At 42.7% G+C, this 27500-nt stretch overlaps 1 protein-coding gene and 1 long non-coding RNA gene across 2 annotated transcripts in view; one reads left to right on the top strand and one right to left on the bottom strand.

The window, feature by feature from the left end:
- Positions 1 to 9510, top strand: part of LOC128700678 (homeotic protein distal-less) — a 293342-nt gene extending 283832 nt beyond the window's left edge. The window contains exon 3 of the mRNA XM_053793973.2: positions 7087 to 9510. Within this exon, the coding sequence (XP_053649948.2) occupies positions 7087 to 7992 (906 nt within the window). The 3' untranslated portion in view covers positions 7993 to 9510. The remainder of the gene's footprint in view (positions 1 to 7086) is intronic.
- Positions 1 to 27500, bottom strand: part of LOC138854373 (uncharacterized) — a 423554-nt gene that overhangs the window by 295570 nt on the left and 100484 nt on the right. The gene's annotated exons all lie outside the window — the stretch shown is intronic.

The following is a 27500-nucleotide window of genomic DNA, read 5'->3' as shown; positions in this document are numbered from 1 at the left end:
TGCACACCTGCGAAATTAAGGAAGCAATATTTTTAAATTAATATATGGCAATCCTGGCAATAGAATTAGTGTTATTCTTTTAATGTGAGTAGTTTGTTCGTGTTCCTGTTAACGATACGATTAAATTTTCGTTTAACCTGCCCAAAAAGTGTTGTGCGTTACGTAGAACTGTGTTTCCCTGCGTGAAATGTGAGTTCAACAGGTGCACATTCTTATTTTAATTTACAGTCTTATACCTAATGCTGATGGGTTTATCACTATTCCAGGAATAGTTTGAAAATGAGCTCCCTAGCATTAATGCTGACTTTGATCTCACTTAACTATAATATATGGACGATGCGTTTGCTTTTTCTTCCTACGTTTGTTGACGTTCAGCAGTTCATAGATTTCTCTGATTCATTTAGAGTACACATTAAAGTTAAACATGACGAGAATACTTACGAGTTTTATAAAGCTTCGTGCGCAGAAGTACCTCTGTTTTTAATGTCTATATAAAAACTGGATACTTCACACCCTTCCTTCTCACTCCCATCAGAGTGTGTATGCCACGCAATTCTTAGAACATGAGGTAGATAATATGTAACAAATACAGTAAAAAATATTTTACACTAAGATTGCTTTGTTAGGTTTAAAGTTTATCCACTACACGAATCATTACGGCTAATTATCACCTGTACACCATTAGCCAAGAATATTTTAACTTTCTAAAACTGAAGCTGAAGTAACCTGTCAGCGTATATACTGATATACACATCTCTGTATATACTGAGAGAGGTACATCTCCCTATATATGAGAGAGATGCATCTCCCTGTATATATTGAGAGAGATGCATCTCCCTGTATATACTGAGAGAGATACATCTCCCTGTATATACTGAGATACATCTCCCTGTATATACTGAGAGAGATACTTCTCCCTGTATATACTGAGATACATCTCCCTGTATATAATGAGATGCATCTCCCTGTATATACTGAGATACATCTCCCTGTATATACTGAGAGATATACATCTCCCTGTATATACTGAGAGAGATACTTCTCCCTGCATATACTGAGAGAGGTACATCTCCCTATATATACTGATAGAGATGCATCTCCCTGTATATACTGAGAGAGATACTTCTCCCTGTATATACTGAGATACATCTCTCTGTATATACTGAGAGAGATACTTCTCCCTGTATATACTGAGATACATCTCCCTGTATATAATGAGATACATCTCCTTGTATATACTGAGATACATCTCCCTGTATATACTGAGATACATCTCCCTGTATTACAGAGAGATAATCTCCCTGTATATACTGAGAGAGATACTTCTCCCTGTATATACTGAGAGAGATACTTCTCCCTGTATATACTGAGAGATATTTCTCCCTGTATATACTGAGATACATCTCCCTGTATATGAGATACATCTCCCTGTATATACTGAGATACATCTCCCTGTATATACTGAGATACATCTCCCTGTATATACAGAGATATACATCTCCCTGTATATACTGAGAGAGATACATCTCCCTGTATATACTGAGAGAGATACATCTCCCTGTATATACTGAGATACATCTCCCTGTATATACAGAGAGATATACATCTCCCTGTATATACTGAGAGAGATATTTCTCCCTGTATATACTGAGAGAGATACATCTCCCTGTATATACTGAGACATCTCCCTGTATATACTGAGAGAGATACATCTCCCTGTATATACTGAGATACATCTCCCTGTATATAGTGAGATACATCTCCCTGTATATACTGAGAGAGATACTTCTCCCTGTATATACTGAGATACTTCTCCCTGTATATACTGAGATACATCTCCCTGTATATACTGAGAGAGATACTTCTCCCTGTATATACTGAGAGAGATACATCTCCCTGTATATACTGAGAGAGATACTTCTCCCTGTATATACTGAGAGAGATACTTCTCCCTGCATATACTGAGAGAGATACATCTCCCTGTATATACTGAGAGAGATACTTCTCCCTGTATATACTGAGAGAGATACTTCTCCCTGTATATACTGAGAGAGATACTTCTCCCTGTATATACTGAGAGAGATACTTCTCCCTGTATATACTGAGAGAGATACATCTCCCTGTATATACTGAGATACTTCTCCCTGTATATACTGAGAGAGATACTTCTCCCTGTATATACTGAGAGAGATACTTCTCCCTGTATATACTGAGAGAGATACTTCTCCCTGTATATACTGAGAGAGATACTTCTCCCTGTATATACTGAGAGAGATACTTCTCCCTGTATATACTGAGAGAGATACATCTCCCTGTATATACTGAGAGAGATACTTCTCCCTGTATATACTGAGAGAGATACTTCTCCCTGTATATACTGAGAGAGATACATCTCCCTGTATATACTGAGATACTTCTCCCTGTATATACTGAGAGAGATACTTCTCCCTGTATATACTGAGAGAGATACATCTCCCTGTATATAATGAGAGAGATACTTCTCCCTGTATATACTGAGAGATACTTCTCCCTGTATATACTGAGAGAGATACTTCTCTCTGTATATACTGAGATACATCTCCCTGTATATACTGAGAGATACTTCTCCCTGTATATACTGAGAGAGATACTTCTCCCTGTATATACTGAGAGAGATACTTCTCCCTGTATATACTGAGAGAGATACTTCTCCCTGTATATACTGAGAGAGATACTTCTCCCTGTATATACTGAGAGAGATACTTCTCCCTGTATATACTGAGAGAGATACTTCTCCCTGTATATACTGAGAGAGATACATCTCCCTGTATATACTGAGAGAGATACATCTCCCTGCATGTACCCTTGACTTATTTTACACTGAAAATTTTCCTTGACACTGCCCTTCCTAAAACCTTGAAAATAAAGATAAAAAAATTTGCAGATATTTTCCAGTAAAAGATTCTCAATACAAAATTAACCTTTTACAACTCATGTACATTTCATTATGTTTTTTTATCAATTTGTTGTAATTCATTTATCATTGTCGTGCAAATTAAACATCACTGAATCGGACTTCAGTATAACCGGGAGAAGAATCTTAACAAAAGTCAGTGTAGGTACAAACTGAATGTTCTGGTCTACAAGAACACTGTAAATTCAGCTGAACAGTCATCTTTAATATACACTGTTCATACTTGTGTATACATATGCATAAACATATTATGTATTAAGATATAACACCTATGATGATGTTAGGGAGCCACAGCCTCTGAGAAGAGAATACAGAGGTTGAAGGGAGAAATCTCTCATTTTCTGTTTGATGTTACCGAGTGTTGTCATCTAATTTCTTATATTTTAAAGATACTTCAAAAGTTTATTTTGTATAAATGATTTTGAGGGTTACATTACAGATACGAAAAGTCGGTATGTTTGTCAACTTTTAAATTTCAAATATTTTATCGACCTCTTCAGAATTCGGTTGTAAGCCTAGAACACGATACTGAAGCACTTAACAAGAAAACGAATCTCTATGGGGTCAGTAGTTTTCCTAATTGGGATTTCGTTAAACTCTTTCAGGAATATAAAAGCACACTTTCCCACGAACTGAAGTGCCTGAATAAGCTGAAGAAGAGAAGTATTGATAAGCAAGTTTCCTGTATATTCTAAACTTTTGGGGCCTTTTTTTTTTATTATGTAGATGCACGCTTGTAGTCTCACATTATATGCCTACCATGTGCTCAGGGTAGCATGGTGATTATGTAGACTGTATCGTCAGGTCTGCATAGTTGAGACTGCCCAGGCTTGCGATTTTTACCTTTAATCAAATTGTAAATAAGACCATAAAGCTCACAGACACTCTTGCATTCGGTGAGGACAGGGGCAGCAAGGCGAAGGGCTATGCCAAGTCGAATAGTCCGAGGGCCGAGACAAATGTCAGAGGGAAATCAGAGACAGGCAATAAAAAATCCCCTGCATGATAAGCTCTCACTGCCAGGAAGAGACCTCTGCCAGGCTTTAACACATTCGCGTGTGGAGTTTCCCAAGTTAATAAATCTGTAAACAAACTTATGGTTACAATATAGTAAGGAATCAAGTGTATGGATACAATTAAGTATATATTAAGTAAAAATCATCATTGAAAATAGTAATAAAACAAATAACCTTACTACCACTACTACTAAAAATAAAAAATGGTAATGGAAATAATATTAATATAAACAGAACATGCAAAATTAATACTGGAAATAGATGGTAATACGGAACAATGGTAATGGCAGTGTTAATAACACAGTATATAACAACAATAAAATTATTAATGAGACACACAGCAATAGGTAAATTCATAATGGAAACACTTCTCTCACCAGGAATTTTAAAATCCAATGACTGGACTGATAAGCACCTCGAAACGTTTACAAAATAAAGTTACTTTACAATGTAAACTGAAATATTTTCACCTCTTGTTTCCATCGCGTCGATATTTTATACCATTTCTCTCCGTCAAAATTGTCTAACGTTGCACAAGTCTCTTTTATAGACAATGGCAGTGTTCAAGCGTCTTTGGTACAAGGAGGATACTCTCAAGTTACTGCCCGTCGTCTCAGAGGAATAAGGTCGCCTGTGGTCTTTGAAATCCTAACCTCCTTCATTAAATCTTGATACCTAGTGGGGAAAAATGCATAAGTATATAAAAATTTTAGGTATAAAAAAAAAATTACCAGTTCAACCGCTTAGAGCGAAAAGTTGTTCAAATATGAGTTTGTTGTATATTTGTGCCTTTTCCTTCCTCCATAACTGTCATAGTCACGCCCTCCTACCTCGATCCCTTGCTCTAACTCTTTTGCGCTGCCAACCACTTTGCCTCGTAGTCATGTTTTTATTCATTTCCATTCTGACCATTTCATATACTGCATGGTCTTCTCTAACCCTCATAACTATGCCTCTTCAACTTTCGTTTATGTTCTCTTCAAAAACATAGTACCTTCCTCTCACCATCAACTGATCCCTTCAACCACTCTCTACCAACTTTTCCTATTTTTCAGACTGAACCAGCTATCAGTTAGTGCAAAGCCAAGTTTAGCAAAGATCTTTTATTTTTGCAACGTTTCACGTTTGAGAGACTTTGTCAAGCTTTATCACTTGTTAAAGCCTCGTTTAAGTACTAGATTAGGAAAACAACTATACATTCTCAATTTTAGTCTATGCTTGCCCGTAGGTCTGTGCATACCATGGGTTTTCAAATTGTGCATTTCTGCCATAAAGACTTGAAATAAAAATTATTAATTATTCCTACTAATTATTAATATTATAAAAGTTGTAACAATGATTCTACATTGCCTCTACATGTTTTGTTTACATTTGTCTCGCAGACACACTCCCACTACATCTTCTGTTCATTATTTACGTTACCCCTCCCCCCCTATGACCATTCACATTCGCTCACCCTCTCCCCCCTTCAGCTTTTTCCCTTCCCCTGCCGCCTCCCTTCAAGCCTTCCCTCAGGAGGTTTCGAGGTTATCCATCTCCATAATGACCGCCAGCGCCTCAGGCTGATCAAAAGCGCTGTCAGAGACGCAGTCGAAGTCGATTATTATGGAGCGTCAGCCTCGGTGAAGGTTGAACGTTGGGGCTGCCTTGTCTTCTCTTGACCCAGACGTCGCTCTACTGACGTATAACGTCATAGAGTCATTCTTTTGAGACACTATTCAAGTAAACGTCTCTTCCTTGACCCAAACATTGTCCGTTTGACGCAGAAATAGCTTTCTTGACGCAGACACTGCTCTCTTGAGACAGGTGTTACTCTCCTGAAGTAGACGTAACTCTCTTGACGTATAGGCAATCTGTATACACCTAAATCGCTCTGCAACGCATGCGCTGCCACATAACTAAATGACAACACGTACGTGTGTGTGTGTGTGTGTGTGTGTGTGTGTGTGTGTGTGTGTGTGTGTGTGTGTGTGTAGCACTAAACCCGTGTGCGTCATTCAGCACAAGAAGTAATGCAGGTTCGATCCCCAGGTTTTACTCCTGCAGAGAAGTCAATACAACATAATAGCAACGTCCTGGCTTAAGAAAAAAATATTCCGCACTAAAATAGACCAATGCAATACAGTGTTGTCACGATTTAGACCAATGTAATGCAGTGTTGTCGTGATTTAGACCAATGTAATGCAGTGTTGTCGTGATTTAGACCAATGTAATGCAGTGTTGTCGTGGTTTAGACCAATGTAATGCAGTGTTGTGGTTTAGACCAATGTAGTACAGTGATGCTGTGGTCTGGATCATTTTTAATACAGTGTATTTGTGGTTTAGACTAATTTAGTGGAATGTTGTCGTGGTTTAGATAATATAATGCAGTGCTGTCGTGGGTTAGACCACAGTAATGCAGTGTTGCCGTGATTTAGATAAATGCAATACAGTGTTGTCGTGGGTTAGATAAATATAACAGTGGTGTTGTCGTAGTTTAGACCAATATAATATAGTGCTGTCGTTGTTCAGACTTATGTAATACAGTTCTGTCGTAGTTTAGACCAACGCAATAACGCTCTGTCTTTTTTTTTTTAGATCAGTGTAATGCAATGTCGTAGTCTAGATCAATACAATATTGTCGTGGTTACACAGAAGTTTTGCCAGAGTAAATAACAAACACAATACAGAGATATATTGCATATTATGTGTTGCACCGTAGTTGAGGATGTTAGTAAGTGTGAAAATTGAATATTATCATCTTAAGCTACTTCCTTATTTACTCTTACTCTTATCCTTTGTTTCTCTCTGTCCTTTTACAATGTTTTATACCGTTGCCTTGCTTTAAAATGTGATATATACGTATATCTGTGATCTAATCAGTACCTTTGTGTGTGTGTTTCTCTCTCTCTATCTTTGTGTTTGTCTCTACTTGTGTGTATCTGCCTGTGTATGTCTACCTGTGTGTTTGTGCTAACCTTACGCTTGTATCTGTTTATCTGTATTTACCTGTGTATTTGTGTATGTGTGTGTTTGTATATGTACTGTTATATCTGAACAAATAACTGAAATAAAATGAGAAATGGTTTACAGTGAAGAGAGTGATGGCTCTCTAACTCCCCCGTTTCTTCTTTACAGGTCAAAGTCTGGTTTCAAAACAAGCGATCCAAACACAAGAAGATGATGAAGGCAGTGCAGACGGGCGGGGCTAGAACCCCCCAGGGTACACCTGTGGTGCCCAGTTCGCCACTAACGACGGCCCCTCTGTCTTCAGCCGCCTCGCCCTACCAGACGTGTTCCACCCCGACTCCGACCAGTCCTACTAGCCAAGCGTATGGAGAGCCTGGGGCTCTGTTCCAACCTCCGGGACCCTCGTATACCAAAGCTCCAGTTATTTCAGTGTCACAAGCAGGCCCAGTGGTCGATCCACACCAGGCGGGCCACCACGAGTTCAGCCAGCATCCACACATCAAGTCTGAGATGATGACCCCAGCCTCTCATTCCCCCAACACAGCCTCGCCTCACGCCCATCCCCCACCGCCTCACCCTGCGTCTGAAGGTGGCTCGCCCCTCTCCTGTGTCTCACACCTACACTATTCCCCTCATTCTGAATCCCCGCAACCCCATTTTCCTTCAGTATTTTCTCATTCTCACCCATCTCACTCACAGCCATATTATTCTCACGTAGTTTCCCCTCTTTCGCATCCACCGCATTCACACCCATTACAGCTGCCGCCGCACGCCCACGGGCCGCCCCAACACCTGTCCACGCCCAGCAGTCAGTCACAAGACAATCATGGTTCTCCCCAGCTGTGTGGTCCTGGTGCACCCCCGCCCCAGCACCACATGAACCACCCGCCCCACGGTGGATACATGCCGCCCACCTCCATAGCTCCACCTGTATCCTCTGCTGACCACATGTCCTTACCGCCTGCCGCCTCTTCGCCCTCTCTGGCCGCCCACCACTGGGACATGAAGCCGCCCGTGTCGGCGCCCTACATGTACTCGTGGTATTCCCCAGACCAACAACATCTCCTCACTTAGTCACTCATCTTAATGTGTTGGCAACAAGGGCCAGTGACCACCGCCAGCTTCAGGGCCACCGAGCTCCTGCTATGGCCCGCTGTGTGGCTCACTGGTGGCCCGCGGCCTGACAGCCGGGACCAAAGATGACAAGAAGAGCCCAAGGGGGCATCCCAAAGATTTTGTGCAATATACTCGCCATATTGGCGATGATACGGAGAGCTAAGCTAAGTCACAGCTCAAGGTTCGTCTGTATGACTGAGCTATGAGCCACGATGATGGAACTTAGACTTAGCATAGCACGGGGCACGAGAGCAGCTGTGCTAGGTGCTTGACATCTGGACTGAGGGACATGTGGACCACTGCCGAAAACCTTGTTACTCTTGTGGTGTAGCTGTGGATTAAGGGGACCCTGGAATTAAATCTGTGTCCGTGAGAGCATCTAAAAACCAGCTAGCATGATCATCACTGGAAAAAGACCCATGCCTAAGATGTTTCATTTGATATTCAAAACGTGCACGAGATGCTCCGGTGCTAAGTCTATGCACCTTAAGCAGATAGAAATTAAAAACAAAACATAAGGTGATCTTCCATCAGATTTCGTATCCAGTGATATTGTTTATTAGAATGGTATATGGTGACCAGTACTGTGGCCAGATTATCCGTAGATTCCAGGGAAGAATGCAAAACACGAAGAAGTTGAAGATATCATGAACAGTTTAGCCACAGCCTGTTGCAAATCTCACAGGGATCCCCAACTAAGCAATCCCAACAGCAGCCACAATTATCCAGAGGGAGACACCAGACGGTATGCAGATGATGCGAGACTACATATTTGCATCAACAATGACCGACCGATCTTGCACAAGAAAAGCAGTGGCGGGCATATCATTTTGACTCTTACGACCCATCCACTAATCTTCTCACCGTGGAGGAATGTTCATCCTTCTCTCTTCCAAGAACTACTACTATTATTCCTGCAGACATAATAACGTGTTCCCCCTGTCCTTTCCTGTGTGCGAGTGTGTTTACATATGCGTGCGCGTGCGTGTGTGTAATCAAACACTAAAGTGCCCCGTACACATTGTGGTTGAGGTTTACAGTCCTCGCACCATACATAATCAGCGTAGCGTTTCCAACGATTTACGCGGAGTTTACACTCTCAAAAAGACCTTACGAGGAACAGTAGTGGACAATCAGTCGTCGACCAGGACACAGCACAAAAAATAAATAAATATATAATTTGCCAAAATAAAGCGGAAAGTTAGTTTGTCACTAGTAACCGCAGGTGCACTTCACTTAGCTTCTCTTGTCACTGTCACCCTCTCAGGTGTCTATCTCTGTATTTACATCTATCTGTCTCTCTCTCCCTCTCTCATTATTTATATACCATTGTACATATCCACAACATATATGTATTTAGTATTGTATGGAATTAAGCTTTAATAAAAATAAAAAAAGTATAAAAATATATCAAATATTTTTTATGTGAAGTCTAGATCTGTGTTCAAGAGACCATTCTAAAGAAATTTCTTTAATATTAAGATGAAAATGTATTTTATTTCCATCATTCCTTGGGTACTGACGCACAATTATCATCATTTACAGCTAAGAAATTTACCACGGTAAGGGTGGGGTTAGAACTCATGGCAAGCGAGTCTTAAAACTCCAGGCTAGTGCGTCACAGTGGGGCCCATGCCATCCTTCCTATGGTGTATAAATATACCTGGTTGGATGAATGTTATTGTAGCGAGGCGGCCCAGTGGTTTACGCACTGGCCTGGAGCTTTACGACTCATTTGCCATGGGTTCTAACCCCACCAGTACCCTGGTTTGTTTGCAATCGTGCTATTATGATTTCGCGAGTCGAGAAATTTACCCTTTTATTACGAAGGAGTTAGTGTCCAAAAATTTAATTATGTAAGTGGAAACGCAGAACCAATTGTTGTTGACTGATTTACCGTAAATAAATGGACACATGCAGCCAATGCGACATTTTGTGGCAAAGTTTCGCTCTTCAGGAGCTTTGTCAAGTCGTAACGGCTTGACAAAGCTCCTGGAGAGCAAAATGTTGCCACAAATATCACATTAGTTGCATCTGTGTCCATTTACCTAACATTTTGTCGGTAATTCTACCATTTTTACTACCGTCAATAAGCGGGATTTATGGGCTGTCTTGAGTGATATAACTGCTAGCTATCTGACAGACTAAATGTGATTGACTGTCCCGATATCTTGCTTACTAATCTGTCGGCAGACTACCTTGAAAACTAATTCGCAGACTGGCTATCTAGTTTGTTAACTGGTAGAACTAACTTGCCGAGTGGTAGGCTGACTGTCTAGATTAGTGATTTATAGGCTGCCTATTAGATTAAGAGTCTGCCTAGCTTACCGCATAATAGGCTAACTGTCTACCTTACTGATAGGGTGACTGTCTACCTTAGTAACTGGTAGGCTGACTGTCTAGCTTACTGATTGGCAACTTGGATGACCGGAATACGAGCCACGTGACTTACACCTACATTGTATGCAAAATTATTAGTGAAATAATTAATGAAACATTTGGGCGCTTTCGCGTGTTCACACACACATACTCAGTGTTTGGAAAACAAGCAGGAAAGTTAAATGTGAGATGGCTAAACCAGTTGACAAGATGAACCTAACAATGCCCAGTTTTTTTTTATACTGAGTTCTTTTAAGTCTATGGGAAATGTAGGGTGAGAAACTTGAAGCTCTAGGTTCTAAGCTGTTGTTGAATCCTAATGATTATTTTTATATTCCTAGGAAAGTTAATCGGGTTTGTTCCAAGGGAGAGGGAAGCTCCTATTTCTTGGATCAAGAGCCCTTCACTGACACCAAGGCACCCTCCCTTGACAGCAGTTTAAACTTAAAATGTTCCTTATTGTCCAATTAGGCAACTCCGATGAGGTACCATTACGTGGTTGTCAGAATTTTTTTTTCTTCCTTCAAAATGTCGTTTTGCTTTCGTTGACAACACGAGAACGCCTCATCCGATCGGCTTCAAATTTTCAACCCCGTGGTACGGTACCTAGAGCAATATTCTTGGAACAAATGACTTGTCCAGGCATCTTATGGTCAAAATTGCACCAATAACTTCCAAAACCCTCCGCTGCTTGGCTTTAAATACTCAAAAAAGATCTCCCATAATTCAACAACGGCGGAGAGTGACATTCTAGGGTGTAGGCGCACGTCTGCTAATTTTGTTTAATGTTAAATTATTACCATTAGATCACATAAAATATATTCGAGTACCTCTTCTGAATGGCTTCGATATATAATGACTGATACATCTTGCAGACACGATAGTATCCGTTACGTCTAGGTTGTGTGCAGGCATATTTTGTCAGTTTACTAAATTGGTTAAACGAATATGTGCAATCATTGGAATCTATGCGATACCTGGAGAATGCCTCTTCTGGTCGGCTTCAAATGTTCAGCCCAGGAGTTTTCTTCAGAAAGTAAGGTAAGCATTGTTTCAGGATTGCATAAGTCTCAATTTGCCAATGAGATGGAAAAAAATTGGTGATTTTTTATTTCCAATCAATAATTAGAGAATGCCTCGTCTTATCGGCTTCAAACTATTAACGCTGATGTTTTCCTCAAGAAAAATAACACGCTACATGTTAAGACTGTTTAGGTGCAGTTTTTTAATCCAATAAAACTGTTAAAAAATAAATTCGTTACATTTAGAGCAATTACTAGAGAGTGTCTTTCCCGAAAGACTTCAAATTATATTAGTGGGTTTTATTAAAAAAAAAATAAAAAAAACGCTTGGTTTCCATGTAACAACTAGAGAATGACTCTTCTGGTCGACTTCAACCAAATAATTGTTGGTGTATCATAACTGCTAGTATTTTTGTATTAAATTTGAACTTTGTTTTTGACATTTTACCATTTTCATTTATCAAATTTATCTTTAATTAAAAAAACACACCAAATCGAAAGTTTATCCTCAGAGGATTAGTGAGAATAATAACAGAGAATAAAACTACAAAAAGAAAACTGGGAAATATTGAAAGTTCATTTTTACAATTATTTTAATTTTCATGCGTTAAGTAAAGCCTTACATAATGTATTATATTTAATGTCAGAAGTGAGGAGTTTATTACTATTGTGTCCTGGTCTTCAGTACCTTCCTCTAAGACTTTTGTTTATAACTTCAGAACGATCAGTTTCAAATTGTTGAACTAAAACTAAGGAAAGGTTCAATGAAAATTTTATTCGGACAATTCCTAAATTGATTTCCCTGAGTCTACTTTAGGAAGGTTATTCTGACAATCTTCAACATTTCAACAGTTAGAAGAAGGTTGGTACTGTTAATGGAGAGTGCCAGGTGCGGGTGCCATTCTGGCACTCAATCTTGAAATGATATAGAAATATTTTACATTAACTAGATTATACTTCCTCATGTGGGAAAGGAGGGGGGGGTTGCTTTGATGTTGGAGCGGGGCTCTTGATGCAAGGAGCAGGGAGTCATCCTCTACTTCCTTGGATCGAATTTGAATGCCTCCTATTCCACCGACTTTATATGACACACTACAGGTTTACTGTTCCCCCCCCCCTGATTAAAATCAATCAATTCTGAATGGCATCAATCTTAATCAAACCTTAAACACTGGTCAGACTTAGAGAAGAGTTTAGATGTTTTTTTTTCACCCGTTTAAGTCTAATTCTTCATTTTTATGTCAGAAACTAGGAAGATTGAAATATTGTTTATCATAGTTATTTCTCAGTGCCTCATCCGATTAATTTCAACCCTTCAACGCTGATAACACGATAATGCAACTCATGAGAGGCTTCAAATTTAATATGCTGGAGTATTTTAAGACACTGATCTTTCGGGGTTAACAAGAGAATGCCTCTGCAGTTTAGTTTCAGTGCTGGTGTTTCTTAAGAGGAAGGACTGAATTAGCATTGAGCTATTACTTAATTTGTCATTTTTGTTGAAGAAATTGGGATATTAGTTTCCATGCAATAACTCGTGAATGCCTTTCCTGATTCACTTCGAGTTTTCAACGTTAATATTTAATTGCATTATAAACTTAAACCGCACTCTGTACTAGTCCTAACGTTTGCATTAGGGCATAAAGGGGTTATCCAGTACAGGGATACATTTCTCGCGTCGCTTAGCGATCAGAATACATCGTCAACAATACTCTTCTAAACTATCCTTGAAAGTTTTGTCCCGATGGAAGTATTTCTTGGACAGCACAAGTTATCCTGTGAGTGAAGTGTCTTGGGCAGCACAAGTTATCCTGTGAGTGAAGTGTCTTGGGCAGCACAAGTTATCCTGTGAGTGAAGTGTCTTGGGCAGCACCAGTTATCCTGTGAGTGAAGTGTCTTGGGCAGCACAAGTTATCCTGTGAGTGAAGTGTCTTGGGCAGCACAAGTTATCCTGTGAGTGAAGTGTCTTGGGCAGCACCAGTTATCCTGTGAGTGAAGTGTCTTGGGCAGCACAAGTTATCCTGTGAGTGAAGTGTCTTGGGCAGCACCAGTTATCCTGTGAGTGAAGTGTCTTGGGCAGCACCAGTTATCCTGTGAGTGAAGTGTCTTGGACAGCACAAGTTATCCTGTGAGTGAAGTGTCTTGGGCAGCACCAGTTATCCTGTGAGTGAAGTGTCTTGGGCAGCACAAGTTATCCTGTGAGTGAAGTGTCTTGGGCAGCACCAGTTATCCTGTGAGTGAAGTGTCTTGGGCAGCACCAGTTATCCTGTGAGTGAAGTGTCTTGGGCAGCACCAGTTATCCTGTGAGTGAAGTGTCTTGGGCAGCACCAGTTATCCTGTGAGTGAAGTGTCTTGGGCAGCACCAGTTATCCTGTGAGTGAAGTGTCTTGGGCAGCACAAGTTATCCTGTGAGTGAAGTGTCTTGGGCAGCACCAGTTATCCTGTGAGTGAAGTGTCTTGGACAGCACAAGTTATCCTGTGAGTGAAGTGTCTTGGGCAGCACAAGTTATCCTGTGAGTGAAGTGTCTTGGGCAGCACCAGTTATCCTGTGAGTGAAGTGTCTTGGGCAGCACCAGTTATCCTGTGAGTGAAGTGTCTTGGGCAGCACAAGTTATCCTGTGAGTGAAGTGTCTTGGGCAGCACCAGTTATCCTGTGAGTGAAGTGTCTTGGGCAGCACAAGTTATCCTGTGAGTGAAGTGTCTTGGACAGCACAAGTTATCCTGTGAGTGAAGTGTCTTGGGCAGCACAAGTTATCCTGTGAGTGAAGTGTCTTGGACAGCACCAGTTATACTGTGAGTGAAGTGTCTTGGACAGCACAAGTTATCCTGTGAGTGAAGTGTCTTGGGCAGCACCAGTTATCCTGTGAGTGAAGTGTCTTGGGCAGCACAAGTTATCCTGTGAGTGAAGTGTCTTGGGCAGCACCAGTTATCCTGTGAGTGAAGTGTCTTGGGCAGCACCAGTTATCCTGTGAGTGAAGTGTCTTGGGCAGCACAAGTTATCCTGTGAGTGAAGTGTCTTGGGCAGCACCAGTTATCCTGTGAGTGAAGTGTTTTGGGCAGCACAAGTTATCCTGTGAGTGAAGTGTCTTGGACAGCACAAGTTATCCTGTGAGTGAAGTGTCTTGGGCAGCACAAGTTATCCTGTGAGTGAAGTGTCTTGGACAGCACCAGTTATCCTGTGAGTGAAGTGTCTTGGACAGCACAAGTTATCCTGTGAGTGAAGTGTCTTGGGCAGCACAAGTTATCCTGTGAGTGAAGTGTCTTGGGCAGCACCAGTTATCCTGTGAGTGAAGTGTCTTGGGCAGCACAAGTTATCCTGTGAGTGAAGTGTCTTGGGCAGCACAAGTTATCCTGTGAGTGAAGTGTCTTGGGCAGCACCAGTTATCCTGTGAGTGAAGTGTCTTGGGCAGCACCAGTTATCCTGTGAGTGAAGTGTCTTGGGCAGCACAAGTTATCCTGTGAGTGAAGTGTCTTGGGCAGCACCAGTTATCCTGTGAGTGAAGTGTCTTGGGCAGCACCAGTTATCCTGTGAGTGAAGTGTCTTGGGCAGCACAAGTTATCCTGTGAGTGAAGTGTCTTGGGCAGCACAAGTTATCCTGTGAGTGAAGTGTCTTGGGCAGCACCAGTTATCCTGTGAGTGAAGTGTCTTGGGCAGCACAAGTTATCCTGTGAGTGAAGTGTCTTGGGCAGCACCAGTTATCCTGTGAGTGAAGTGTCTTGGGCAGCACAAGTTATCCTGTGAGTGAAGTGTCTTGGGCAGCACCAGTTATCCTGTGAGTGAAGTGTCTTGGGCAGCACCAGTTATCCTGTGAGTGAAGTGTCTTGGGCAGCACCAGTTATCCTGTGAGTGAAGTGTCTTGGGCAGCACAAGTTATCCTGTGAGTGAAGTGTCTTGGGCAGCACCAGTTATCCTGTGAGTGAAGTGTCTTGGGCAGCACAAGTTATCCTGTGAGTGAAGTGTCTTGGGCAGCACCAGTTATCCTGTGAGTGAAGTGTCTTGGGCAGCACCAGTTATCCTGTGAGTGAAGTGTCTTGGGCAGCACCAGTTATCCTGTGAGTGAAGTGTCTTGGGCAGCACCAGTTATCCTGTGAGTGAAGTGTCTTGGACAGCACCAGTTATCCTGTGAGTGAAGTGTCTTGGACAGCACAAGTTATCCTGTGAGTGAAGTGTCTTGGACAGCACAAGTTATCCTGTGAGTGAAGTGTCTTGGGCAGCACCAGTTATCCTGTGAGTGCCTTGGGCAGCACCAGTTATCCTGTGAGTGAAGTGTCTTGGGCAGCACCAGTTGTTCTGTGAGTGAAGTGTCTTGGGCAGCACCAGTTATCCTGTGAGTGAAGTGTCTTGGGCAGCACCAGTTATCCTGTGAGTGCCTTGGGCAGCACCAGTTATCCTGTGAGTGCCTTGGGCAGCACCAGTTATCCTGTGAGTGCCTTGGGCAGCACCAGTTATCCTGTGAGTGAAGTGTCTTGGGCAGCACCAGTTATCCTGTGAGTGAAGTGTCTTGGACAGCACCAGTTATCCTGTGAGTGAAGTGTCTTGGGCAGCACCAGTTATCCTGTGAGTGAAGTGTCTTGGGCAGCACCAGTTATCCTGTGAGTGAAGTGTCTTGGGCAGCACCAGTTATCCTGTGAGTGAAGTGTCTTGGGCAGCACCAGTTATCCTGTGAGTGAAGTGTCTTGGGCAGCACAAGTTATCCTGTGAGTGAAGTGTCTTGGGCAGCACCAGTTATCCTGTGAGTGAAGTGTCTTGGACAGCACAAGTTATCCTGTGAGTGAAGTGTCTTGGGCAGCACAAGTTATCCTGTGAGTGAAGTGTCTTGGGCAGCACCAGTTATCCTGTGAGTGAAGTGTCTTGGGCAGCACCAGTTATCCTGTGAGTGAAGTGTCTTGGGCAGCACAAGTTATCCTGTGAGTGAAGTGTCTTGGGCAGCACCAGTTATCCTGTGAGTGAAGTGTCTTGGGCAGCACAAGTTATCCTGTGAGTGAAGTGTCTTGGACAGCACAAGTTATCCTGTGAGTGAAGTGTCTTGGGCAGCACAAGTTATCCTGTGAGTGAAGTGTCTTGGACAGCACCAGTTATACTGTGAGTGAAGTGTCTTGGACAGCACAAGTTATCCTGTGAGTGAAGTGTCTTGGGCAGCACCAGTTATCCTGTGAGTGAAGTGTCTTGGGCAGCACAAGTTATCCTGTGAGTGAAGTGTCTTGGGCAGCACCAGTTATCCTGTGAGTGAAGTGTCTTGGGCAGCACCAGTTATCCTGTGAGTGAAGTGTCTTGGGCAGCACAAGTTATCCTGTGAGTGAAGTGTCTTGGGCAGCACCAGTTATCCTGTGAGTGAAGTGTTTTGGGCAGCACAAGTTATCCTGTGAGTGAAGTGTCTTGGACAGCACAAGTTATCCTGTGAGTGAAGTGTCTTGGGCAGCACAAGTTATCCTGTGAGTGAAGTGTCTTGGACAGCACCAGTTATCCTGTGAGTGAAGTGTCTTGGACAGCACAAGTTATCCTGTGAGTGAAGTGTCTTGGGCAGCACAAGTTATCCTGTGAGTGAAGTGTCTTGGGCAGCACCAGTTATCCTGTGAGTGAAGTGTCTTGGGCAGCACAAGTTATCCTGTGAGTGAAGTGTCTTGGGCAGCACAAGTTATCCTGTGAGTGAAGTGTCTTGGGCAGCACCAGTTATCCTGTGAGTGAAGTGTCTTGGGCAGCACCAGTTATCCTGTGAGTGAAGTGTCTTGGGCAGCACAAGTTATCCTGTGAGTGAAGTGTCTTGGGCAGCACCAGTTATCCTGTGAGTGAAGTGTCTTGGGCAGCACCAGTTATCCTGTGAGTGAAGTGTCTTGGGCAGCACAAGTTATCCTGTGAGTGAAGTGTCTTGGGCAGCACAAGTTATCCTGTGAGTGAAGTGTCTTGGGCAGCACCAGTTATCCTGTGAGTGAAGTGTCTTGGGCAGCACAAGTTATCCTGTGAGTGAAGTGTCTTGGGCAGCACCAGTTATCCTGTGAGTGAAGTGTCTTGGGCAGCACAAGTTATCCTGTGAGTGAAGTGTCTTGGGCAGCACCAGTTATCCTGTGAGTGAAGTGTCTTGGGCAGCACCAGTTATCCTGTGAGTGAAGTGTCTTGGGCAGCACCAGTTATCCTGTGAGTGAAGTGTCTTGGGCAGCACAAGTTATCCTGTGAGTGAAGTGTCTTGGGCAGCACCAGTTATCCTGTGAGTGAAGTGTCTTGGGCAGCACAAGTTATCCTGTGAGTGAAGTGTCTTGGGCAGCACCAGTTATCCTGTGAGTGAAGTGTCTTGGGCAGCACCAGTTATCCTGTGAGTGAAGTGTCTTGGGCAGCACCAGTTATCCTGTGAGTGAAGTGTCTTGGGCAGCACCAGTTATCCTGTGAGTGAAGTGTCTTGGACAGCACCAGTTATCCTGTGAGTGAAGTGTCTTGGACAGCACAAGTTATCCTGTGAGTGAAGTGTCTTGGACAGCACAAGTTATCCTGTGAGTGAAGTGTCTTGGGCAGCACCAGTTATCCTGTGAGTGCCTTGGGCAGCACCAGTTATCCTGTGAGTGAAGTGTCTTGGGCAGCACCAGTTGTTCTGTGAGTGAAGTGTCTTGGGCAGCACCAGTTATCCTGTGAGTGAAGTGTCTTGGGCAGCACCAGTTATCCTGTGAGTGCCTTGGGCAGCACCAGTTATCCTGTGAGTGCCTTGGGCAGCACCAGTTATCCTGTGAGTGCCTTGGGCAGCACCAGTTATCCTGTGAGTGAAGTGTCTTGGGCAGCACCAGTTATCCTGTGAGTGAAGTGTCTTGGACAGCACCAGTTATCCTGTGAGTGAAGTGTCTTGGGCAGCACCAGTTATCCTGTGAGTGAAGTGTCTTGGGCAGCACCAGTTATCCTGTGAGTGCCTTGGGCAGCACCAGTTATCCTGTGAGTGCCTTGGGCAGCACCAGTTATCCTGTGAGTGCCCTGGGCAACACCAGATATCCTGTGAGTGCCTTGGGCAGCACCAGTTATCCTGTGGGTGTCTTGGGGAACACCAGTTATCCTGTGAGTGCCCTGGGCAGCACCAGTTATCCTGTGTCTGGGCAGCACCAGTTATCCTGTGAGTGTCTTGGGCAACACCAGTTATCCTGTGAGTGCCTTGGGCAGCACCAGTTATCCTGTGAGTGCCCTGGGCAGCACCAGTTATCCTGTGTCTGGGCAGCACCAGTTATCGTGTGAGTGAACATACTGCAATAATGGCACAACAGAGCAGCACAAACAGTTGACAAGGAGTTACTGCTATAATTATCTCTGGCTGATCCAGCATATACAGCAGGTATCATTACCTTCACAATTATATCCTTACCTATAAGCCTCATTACCATTATAATTATAACATCTTTATCTTCAGGCATTACTACGTTTGTAACTACAGCATCTTCATCACCAGGTATTAATACCATAGCAAGTACGGTATCTTCATCTACAGCCATCAATACTGTAGCGATTAAAACATCCACATCTACAGAAATTATCATATTAAAAATTGTAGCATCCTCATCTTAAGATATCTCTGTCTTTACAGCTATTCTCATCTGAATGCAGAAAACCCTAGATATTTCTGAGAAAAAAAACATACTGTGAGCCGTACTCGTGTAACAACTGAGATCGCTAGTCAGGGTTCTCTACAATTTGCTTCGTCACATACGTATGACGCAACATAACCAGTAACAATATGATGTTGCATATTTTTTGGGGGTTCACAATACATCTGCAGGCGGAGAGAAATAAAATTATAGACGTAATCGCGATACAAATCGTTTTACAGCAATAAACAGCATTCCGGATCAAAGAAAAGACATCTTGTGGTTCAGGTTTATTGCGCCGTCGATCGCGCGAGGTACCAAAAAAATAAAAAAAAGTCCTGTGCGATAAATCCTCGTGTGTTGTTGGGTGAGAAATCTGGTTTAATCTGAAAGTTTTTATGAATTTTGCTTCCCACTTGGAGGACTTACAACCCGCCCTCCTACCTGAGGGAAGACATGCAGCCCACCCTCCTACCTGAGGGATAACATGCAGCCCACCCTCCTACCTGAGTGATGACATGCAGCCCACCCTCCTACTATTAAAAGGATACACAGCTCATAGGCCTCCTACTTGAAGAAGGCCACGCAGCTTATACTCCTACCCTCTACAGTGTAGTAGATAGCACACACAACACACCGGGCAGTGGACAGCACACACAACACACCGGGCAGTGGACAGCACACACAACACACCGGGCAGTGGACAGCACACACAACACACCGGGCAGTGGACAGCACACACAACACACCGGGCAGTGGACAGCACACACAACACACCAGGCAGTGGTGGACAGCACACACCGGGCAGTGGACAGCGCACACAACACACCGGGCAGTGGACAGCGCACACAACACACCGGGCAGTGGACAGCACACACAACACACCAGGCAGTGGACAGCACACACAACACACCGGGCAGTGGACAGCACACACAACACACCGGGCAGTGGACAGCACACACAACACACCGGGCAGTGGACAGCACACACAACACACCGGGCAGTGGACAGCACACACAACACACCAGGCAGTGGACAGCACACACAACACACCGGGCAGTGGACAGCGCACACAACACACCGGGCAGTGGACAGCGCACACAACACACCGGGCAGTGGACAGCGCACACAACACACCAGGCAGTGAACAGCACACACAACACACCGGGCAGTGGACAGCACACACAACACACCGGGCAGTGGACAGCACACACAACACACCGGGCAGTGGACAGCACACACAACACACCGGGCAGACAATCCAAGAACGGCCAGACCCCGGTCACTCCTTTAAAATAAATGATAATTTTTTTACAGGGTGAACCGATAATCCAACATAAAGCAACTGAAGCTTCACTGAGCGGGTTATCGCATGGTTAACACACAAGATATATACGTTTCTCACTGTAAAGTATTCTTGCCTGAGGGCGAACTGATGACATGCAACCTTAATGAAGCCTCGTGTGGTTAATAGGCTTTAAGCTTCATTAACCAAGAGAGTCAGGAAACATTTGCATTTTCCCGAGGGTAAAAAACTTCACTTCTAAATAATCAAAGCCGACTGACTCAGAGAAATGCAGAAAATAAAGCTTGTAAAACTGTGGCAACAGCCGAAAATTTGTGACACAAACTCAAGAAAACAGAATAGCAGAGTAAGTGTTTCATTCACACATAGTAAACATTCTCAAGTGAATACCTTGAGAAGGTTCACTGTGATATAAACCTTGGTATTAGATATCGATAAATTGGTTTAGATAGACACGTGAGCAAACCCTAGGACATATTTATTAGAAAACGTTTCGGTCCTGGAACCTTGATCATTTGTAAGAGTGAATAAGAAGACAGTGTACATAGGCGGAGAGTGGGGTGTGACTGTCTGGAAGCCTCAATAATTGCCGTCACCGACACCACAGAACATATTAGAAACTACAAAATACCAAAAAGATTAGCATACATGATACTCAACCAGGCAAAGCAGCACATACCTAACAACACAGGAGTCACGTGATCCCACTGTCTAGTTGTCCTCGTCCCAATATGGCATTCTTCAGGTCACCATGCGTCACTCACACCTCACTCTCCGCCTACATCTGTATTTTAGAAGTGATCAAGGTCCCAGGATCGACACCATGCCTAACCCTTCTAGAGTAAGGTAGGTGCCTGAGCCCAAGCCTTTAGCTCATAAGACTGTCATTCCCATTAGCCCCCTTGGGGCGGGGATGGCAGACCAGAGAGGCCTAGCTTGTGGCTAGGCCTGGGGACAGTTAGTCCCAAAGATGAGGAGGTACTTGTGCCTCCTCCCATGGGAGACTTAGGTCTTAGACACTCCCTACAGAGGGAGCCAAGGCCGGGCCACCACTTGGAAACGGCCCGGGCCGGGAGAATACCGGCTAATCTTTAATAATAATAATAACAAGGTCCCAGGACCGAAACGTTTTCTAATAAATATGTTCTAGTGTTTACTCATATGTCTTTCTAAACCACAAGGCTCACTACACGTGAGCGAAACGTTGTGCACGTTTTATAAACATTCTTATAAACGGTTCTCTTAACAACCATCCACTGTGTGGGCGAAACATTGTCAATAACGGATCGCATTACACTGCACTCCTCTCTCCTTTTCCGCCAAAAAACATAACTTGAAAAATCCTCCCAGCCATAACATTTTTGCAATGTATAGTTTCTCAGGTTACAGACATGTCGATTATACGAGGGTCACTAAGGCCGCAATTCACCTGTACATATGTATTAATGTTCTCCACCCCTCGATGGGTAGAGAACAAAATGAATCTCTAACGTCACTCTGTAACTTCTGCTGGACGACTTTCAATGTCCTCTCAAGAGTCAGATACTCATGAAGCAGACTGTGGAAGCCACTCACAAATAGTGTGCATGATTTTTTTTTGCACTGGTATATACTATATATTTCAACAACGTACCTCGCCTCATTTCTAAATCCCATGTCCAAGCAGGTAACTGCGAACTAGAGCAGAAATACCCATTACCCATAAATTAACAAGTTGCAGATATGTCTGCCTGGGGCAAGAGAAGGCAGGTTATATTTGTTTCTGAAAAAAATATATATGATGGTTTCTAGACAGCAGGCCGTTGCTGCCAGGTACAGAGCGAGAATGACTGAGAGACTTACCAATAAGGCTAAGTTCTGGGACGAAATGTGATTGCAATAACTGTCAAGAACCATGTGGTTAATCTTGCAAGCAGAACAGATAGAAAATTGAGTAGTAATATACATCTCTATCTTGACAATACAGCCTGCACAACAGAAGGAGGCACAAGCTCTGTCTCACCTTGGATATACCTCACACTAGGACTGCATGTCCCTTATCATAATACAGTGACTTTTCTCTTGCCTCGATTCCATCTAGTTGTAGCTGCTAATTTTTAGCAGAGCCCTGAAAGTCTTACAGTTATGTACAAGAACCAGCGTTCTTAAGGCTCCCCACCTGGTCCATCTTCGTAGACAATTATATTAAACGATGGACAGCCATCAACAGTTTCATTTACCCTTCGCCAACAGCGATCATTTTTAAACTGCCGCATTTGAAACCGGTTCTTACAACATATGGACACTGAGTAAGTCAAGTAAACTGGCTGGCTCACAGCTGGCTCCAACTTAACACTGTACCATATATATTACTTAATGTTAAATAAACGCCTCTAAATTAGTGATAACATAAATATACTGTATGAAATAAGCCGAGGCAAACTACTAGCTCGTAGCTTGAAAAATAACTAGGATAGTATAGCAGTACGTTTATTAAAAAACTGTGGTAATGTAACACGTCGTAGTTTTAAAAATAAGCTTAGGAAAGCTAACAGCTTGTAGCTTGAAAAATGCACGAGCTCAGAAGCTAAGCCCAGAAGATCTCTTTAGAGTAAGAACACATCAATACACGTAAACATGTGTATTGGTAGCAACATAGGTATTCCACCCTCTTAATCACGAGCATCATGGCACTGTTACATAGTCAAATTAATGACTGTTGAAGGCACCTTAAACAGTGAAAATATGGCGCAGTTACGTTTATCGTGCTCAGTGGCTCCAGTTTTCTGTTCTCACCGCAAAACTTTTTTATCGCCTTTATCACATTTATACCTGGTATAACTGGCTAAGTATATTCATGTATAGAAGGTCCAGTGACTCGGCTGGTAGCGCACTCAGCTCACATACTGAGTGTCCGTGGTTCGATCCCCGGCCAGGTGGAAACGTTGGGTATGTTTCCTTACACCAGCTGCTCCTGTCTACCTAGAAGCAAGTAGGTACTTGGGTATTAGTGGACTGTTGTTGGTGGCTACCTGGGAGGAGGGGTAGTAGTATCCCTTAGATAGGGCTGAGCTTTGAAACGAGCTGAGGTAGGTTAACAGTTCTTAACCTGTAAAACTGTGTAAAAAAAAAAAAAAATAACAGAACGTAATGTAACCTAACTATGAAATTTGCTACAAACTGTATGTAAGGAATTCATTCAGAGAGATGGTAATGGTAGACAAGAGGCTGGAGTGGTTGATAACTATAGTCTCCCCTTCAGCCTTTTCTTTTCTTACTTTCCCGCTAACTCAGTTTCTCCTCGAGATCTTTTTCTTGTAAATATTTTTATTTATATTTTGCTCAAGTGTATTTTTCTTTGTTCTCTCTCTCGCTCTCTATTTTTTATGACTCGTAAAAGTCGCTCTTTCTTATTATTTTTCACATTTTAATTTTGTCTTCATTCAGTATTTCTTTTTAGTTCTACTTCCATCTCTTGTTTTTTTTTCTTCTTTCTGTATCGCTTCCTCTTTTTTATTCTCTATTATTATTATTTCATTATTCATTTTCTCATCTTCTCTTCATTTTTCTCTGTTTGTTGTTATTCTTGTTGTTTTCTACTGAATTGTTCGTCCTCTCACTTTACCATTTTTTCTTAATTCTTCGTTTTAGAAATATGTTTCATGTTTTTTCCGTCTTTTCTCTTTTTAACTATTCTCGTGTTCTTTTTTTAGTTATTTTTTTCTGGTTCATGAAAAATTCATTCTCTCTCTCTCGTCTTTCAGTTTTCACCTCTGTCTCCTGCACAATCCAACTTTTCCCCCTCTCTCTATTTTACTCCTTCACCTTTAACGAAACGTTGCCTTAAAATGAACATCTCTTCTATCAGTGTCTTCATTTCCCCCTCCTCCTCCTAGCCTCTCTCCTCCCTCTCTCTCTCCTTCGCTTTATCTTCCGTTCGTCTCAATCTTTCCACTTTCTACGAGTGTCTTTCACGCCACAAACTACCGTGACAGGCCCTCATCCTCGGCAGATATATTACGCAAACTCTCTTAGCCCAAACTTTAAATTTTCCCGTAAATAATGAACAGGTGTGCGTGTACAGCTATGATAAACACTGGAGCCGCCTAACCTTGGCTCTGACCATTAGTTTCCTTCATATAAATTAGTAAACGCTCTTAGGTAAATATATATAATATTTGTGATAGTTTATATTATAAACTTTCTGAAAAGCGGCGAGCTTTTTTTTTTTTTTGCAGTTGGCTTCGGGGATTATTGAAGTTAATATTTATAGATAATTTTTGTTTATATTTTTGTACCCCCAGGTGAAAGGGAGAGATAATGCAAATGGTAGAGGGGTATGGGAGAGAGACAAGGGTGAATAGAGGGGGAAATGGGAGACGGAAGATGAATATATAAGGGGATGAGAAAGGAAGATGGAAAAGGAACGAGGAAAGTGGGAAGGCAAAGAGGAAAGTGAAAGGGAGAAAGGAAGAAGAGAGATGTTAAAATGCTGTGGTGGAATGGGAGATGTGAATGAGAAAATGAAAGAAAATGTCTATGAGATAATCGCTCAAGCGATTATCTCATAGACAATCGGTAGCATATAGGTCGATGGGGAAGACCCTTCGGCTCACAGCCGAAAGGACCTGGGTTCGATCCCCTAACCGACGAAAGTCACTGGAGCATTTTTCTTACGTACTGTTACTCCTGACTACTAGCAGTGAAAAAAATGGTTTACTATGGACTGCTTCCAGAAAAAAACTGCTACGTAAACGTGTTAGAATCTGGAGGAAGTCACATTGTAAGTGAAGTAAAAATATGCTAACCTTGTGATGTCTCCCCCTTCACCATCATTCACAACCCCTCCCTTGTTTTATCTCCTCCATCATCATTCACAACCCCTCCCTTGTTTTATCTCCTCCTCCATCATCATTCACAACCCCTCCCCCAATTTTCTCCCCCCCCTCCACAACCCCTTCCCAGTTTTCCCCCCTCCGCCATCATTCACAACTCTTTCCCCAGTTTTATCTCCCCCACACCATCATTCACAACCCCCACCCCAGTTTTATCTCCCCCTCCACCATCATTTATAACCCTTTCCCCCGGTTTTATCTCCCCTCTACTCGCCTAATACACCTGTGGTATCTCCCCCCTTAACCACACCTCTCCCTTTCCCCTCCCCTCAACCCTGCAGCTCTCCAAACAGACCCATTCTGCAGTATCCTCCGGACATAGTTCTTATTTATATGCTCGCGTCACGGTTGTTGGTCACCTGGCGGCGCTCACAGCTCAAGTCAAGCATGCCATAAGTGTAAACAACCCGCAATTTGAAGCAGTTGTGAGGAGAGGATGCGGTGCTGTGCGGCGCTGTGGTATAGGGCCATGTGGTGCGACGCTGTGTCGTACTGTACGGTGCTGTGTGGCGTAATGTGGTGTTTGGTGCGGTACTGCTTGGTAAGGTTCAGTGTAGTTGTGGGTTTAGTTGCTACTGTGGACTTCCGGCTGTCTTGGTACGTGATGCAACCTTTTTCACCAACACCCACAGGTGTGTGGGTGTTGTTTTAGTTACATATATTAAGTAAACTTTACACCCGAAAGGTGACATATCAGGCTCAAAAACATACGGTAAAATATGCTAAATTATAGTATTTTCCTATAAATCTTTCGCATTTCAATTAAGAAAATCATTGTTTATAAACACACACACAAACATACCAGTATACAGGTGCTAGAATAAAGGTGCACGTTTAAAAAAAAAAAAAAAAAAGCTTATCCTAGTATTCGTGGAGGAGCGAAGGATTAGGGAACATATCATCACAATCTATAAGATACTAAACGGCGAAGATAAATTGTAAAATAAAAAGACACGATCGAAAAAGACACAACGGAAGTATAATTCGAAAATTAATGACAAAATAAGTCAATAAAGAATCACACTGTACCGTATTTTTGTATTTATCGATACTAAACTCAGATGGCGCAGAGAAGGCCAGGGTTTAACTTGGTGGAGACCACAACAAGGAAGCTGACCACCCAGATGAAAGACAGGGCAGTTAGAAGTAATTTTGCAGTGTAAGACTTGTGAGAAAGTCGTGTGAGCGAAGTGACGAGGGTACGGGAAGCAAGTTCCATAACTGAAGCAGAAAGTAGACACGATGAAGTTCAGGAGGCTTATAAACAACTGTCTTAATGCTAGAACATCTCAGAGACTCGGTTGGCGATATATTGAAAAGCTTTTGAAAATAACAAAAAACAATAACAAAAACCATGACAGCCACAATCACAACCACCAACAACCGACTGAAGGTTAAAAGGTAAAGTTAGAAACTAAAAACTCGTGAATGCTGTGAAGCAAATCGCAGATTAAAAACTCAGATGTAAATATGTAAAAAAACTTCATTGCAACAAAAAATTTCAAATGATCACAAGCTAAACTGTTATTACCTGGGGGTATACCTGGAGAGGGTTCTGGGGGTCAACGCCCCCGCGGCCCGGTCTGAGACCAGGCCTCGTGGTGGATCAGGGTCTGATCAACCACGGGGGGATTTAAGAGTTGAAACTCAAGACCCACACAAAGTCAATCAGGTACTCGCACAACACTACATAACACAGCATCAGTACCGGAAAACGGAGACCACAGACACAACAACACCTAGGAAGAGAATAAGAAAAAAAGACCAACGACCTATTGTCTAAAATGAACATAAAATTATAACATCAGTGACAAATGCTAGCCTGGCAAACATAAGAATGGCCTCCCAGAAATGTGGGCAAATAACGCTTTGCCACATATGTGCGACCAGTCCTCTAAGTACGCAGCACCCGTGTGGAACCCGTCCCTAGTCAAGTACGAAGCCAAACTCACCGAAGCCCAGGCGAAAGAATTCTAACTGGTTCCTGAGACGAGAGGATTCAGCTACGAGGAAAGACTATGAAGGAACGGAAAATAAGGTGGGATATTTATGCGACACAAAATATTTAACGATATAAAGAAGGTAGAAAAGGAAAACCTCTTTACCAGGGAAGGATCTAGTACAAAACACAAATAAAACTACACACCCAACCTAGACAGCTTTTATTTAAAACGTATTATTTGAATGAGCTAGAAAAATAACATTACTAAATAATTACCAAATCGATTAGTCAAGATAATATTTTTTGAGAAAAAAATCCAACACTGAATAAGGTACAACATGTAGTGAGTGTAAAATTGATACATCTTACTGCACCTCCCTGGGATACAT

This window comes from Cherax quadricarinatus, chromosome 56 (genome assembly GCF_038502225.1).
Source record: "Cherax quadricarinatus isolate ZL_2023a chromosome 56, ASM3850222v1, whole genome shotgun sequence".
In the NCBI taxonomy this organism is placed as follows: domain Eukaryota; kingdom Metazoa; phylum Arthropoda; class Malacostraca; order Decapoda; family Parastacidae; genus Cherax; species Cherax quadricarinatus.
Note: the sequence above shows the minus strand (reverse complement) of the source record. Positions and strands in the feature narration are given on the sequence as shown.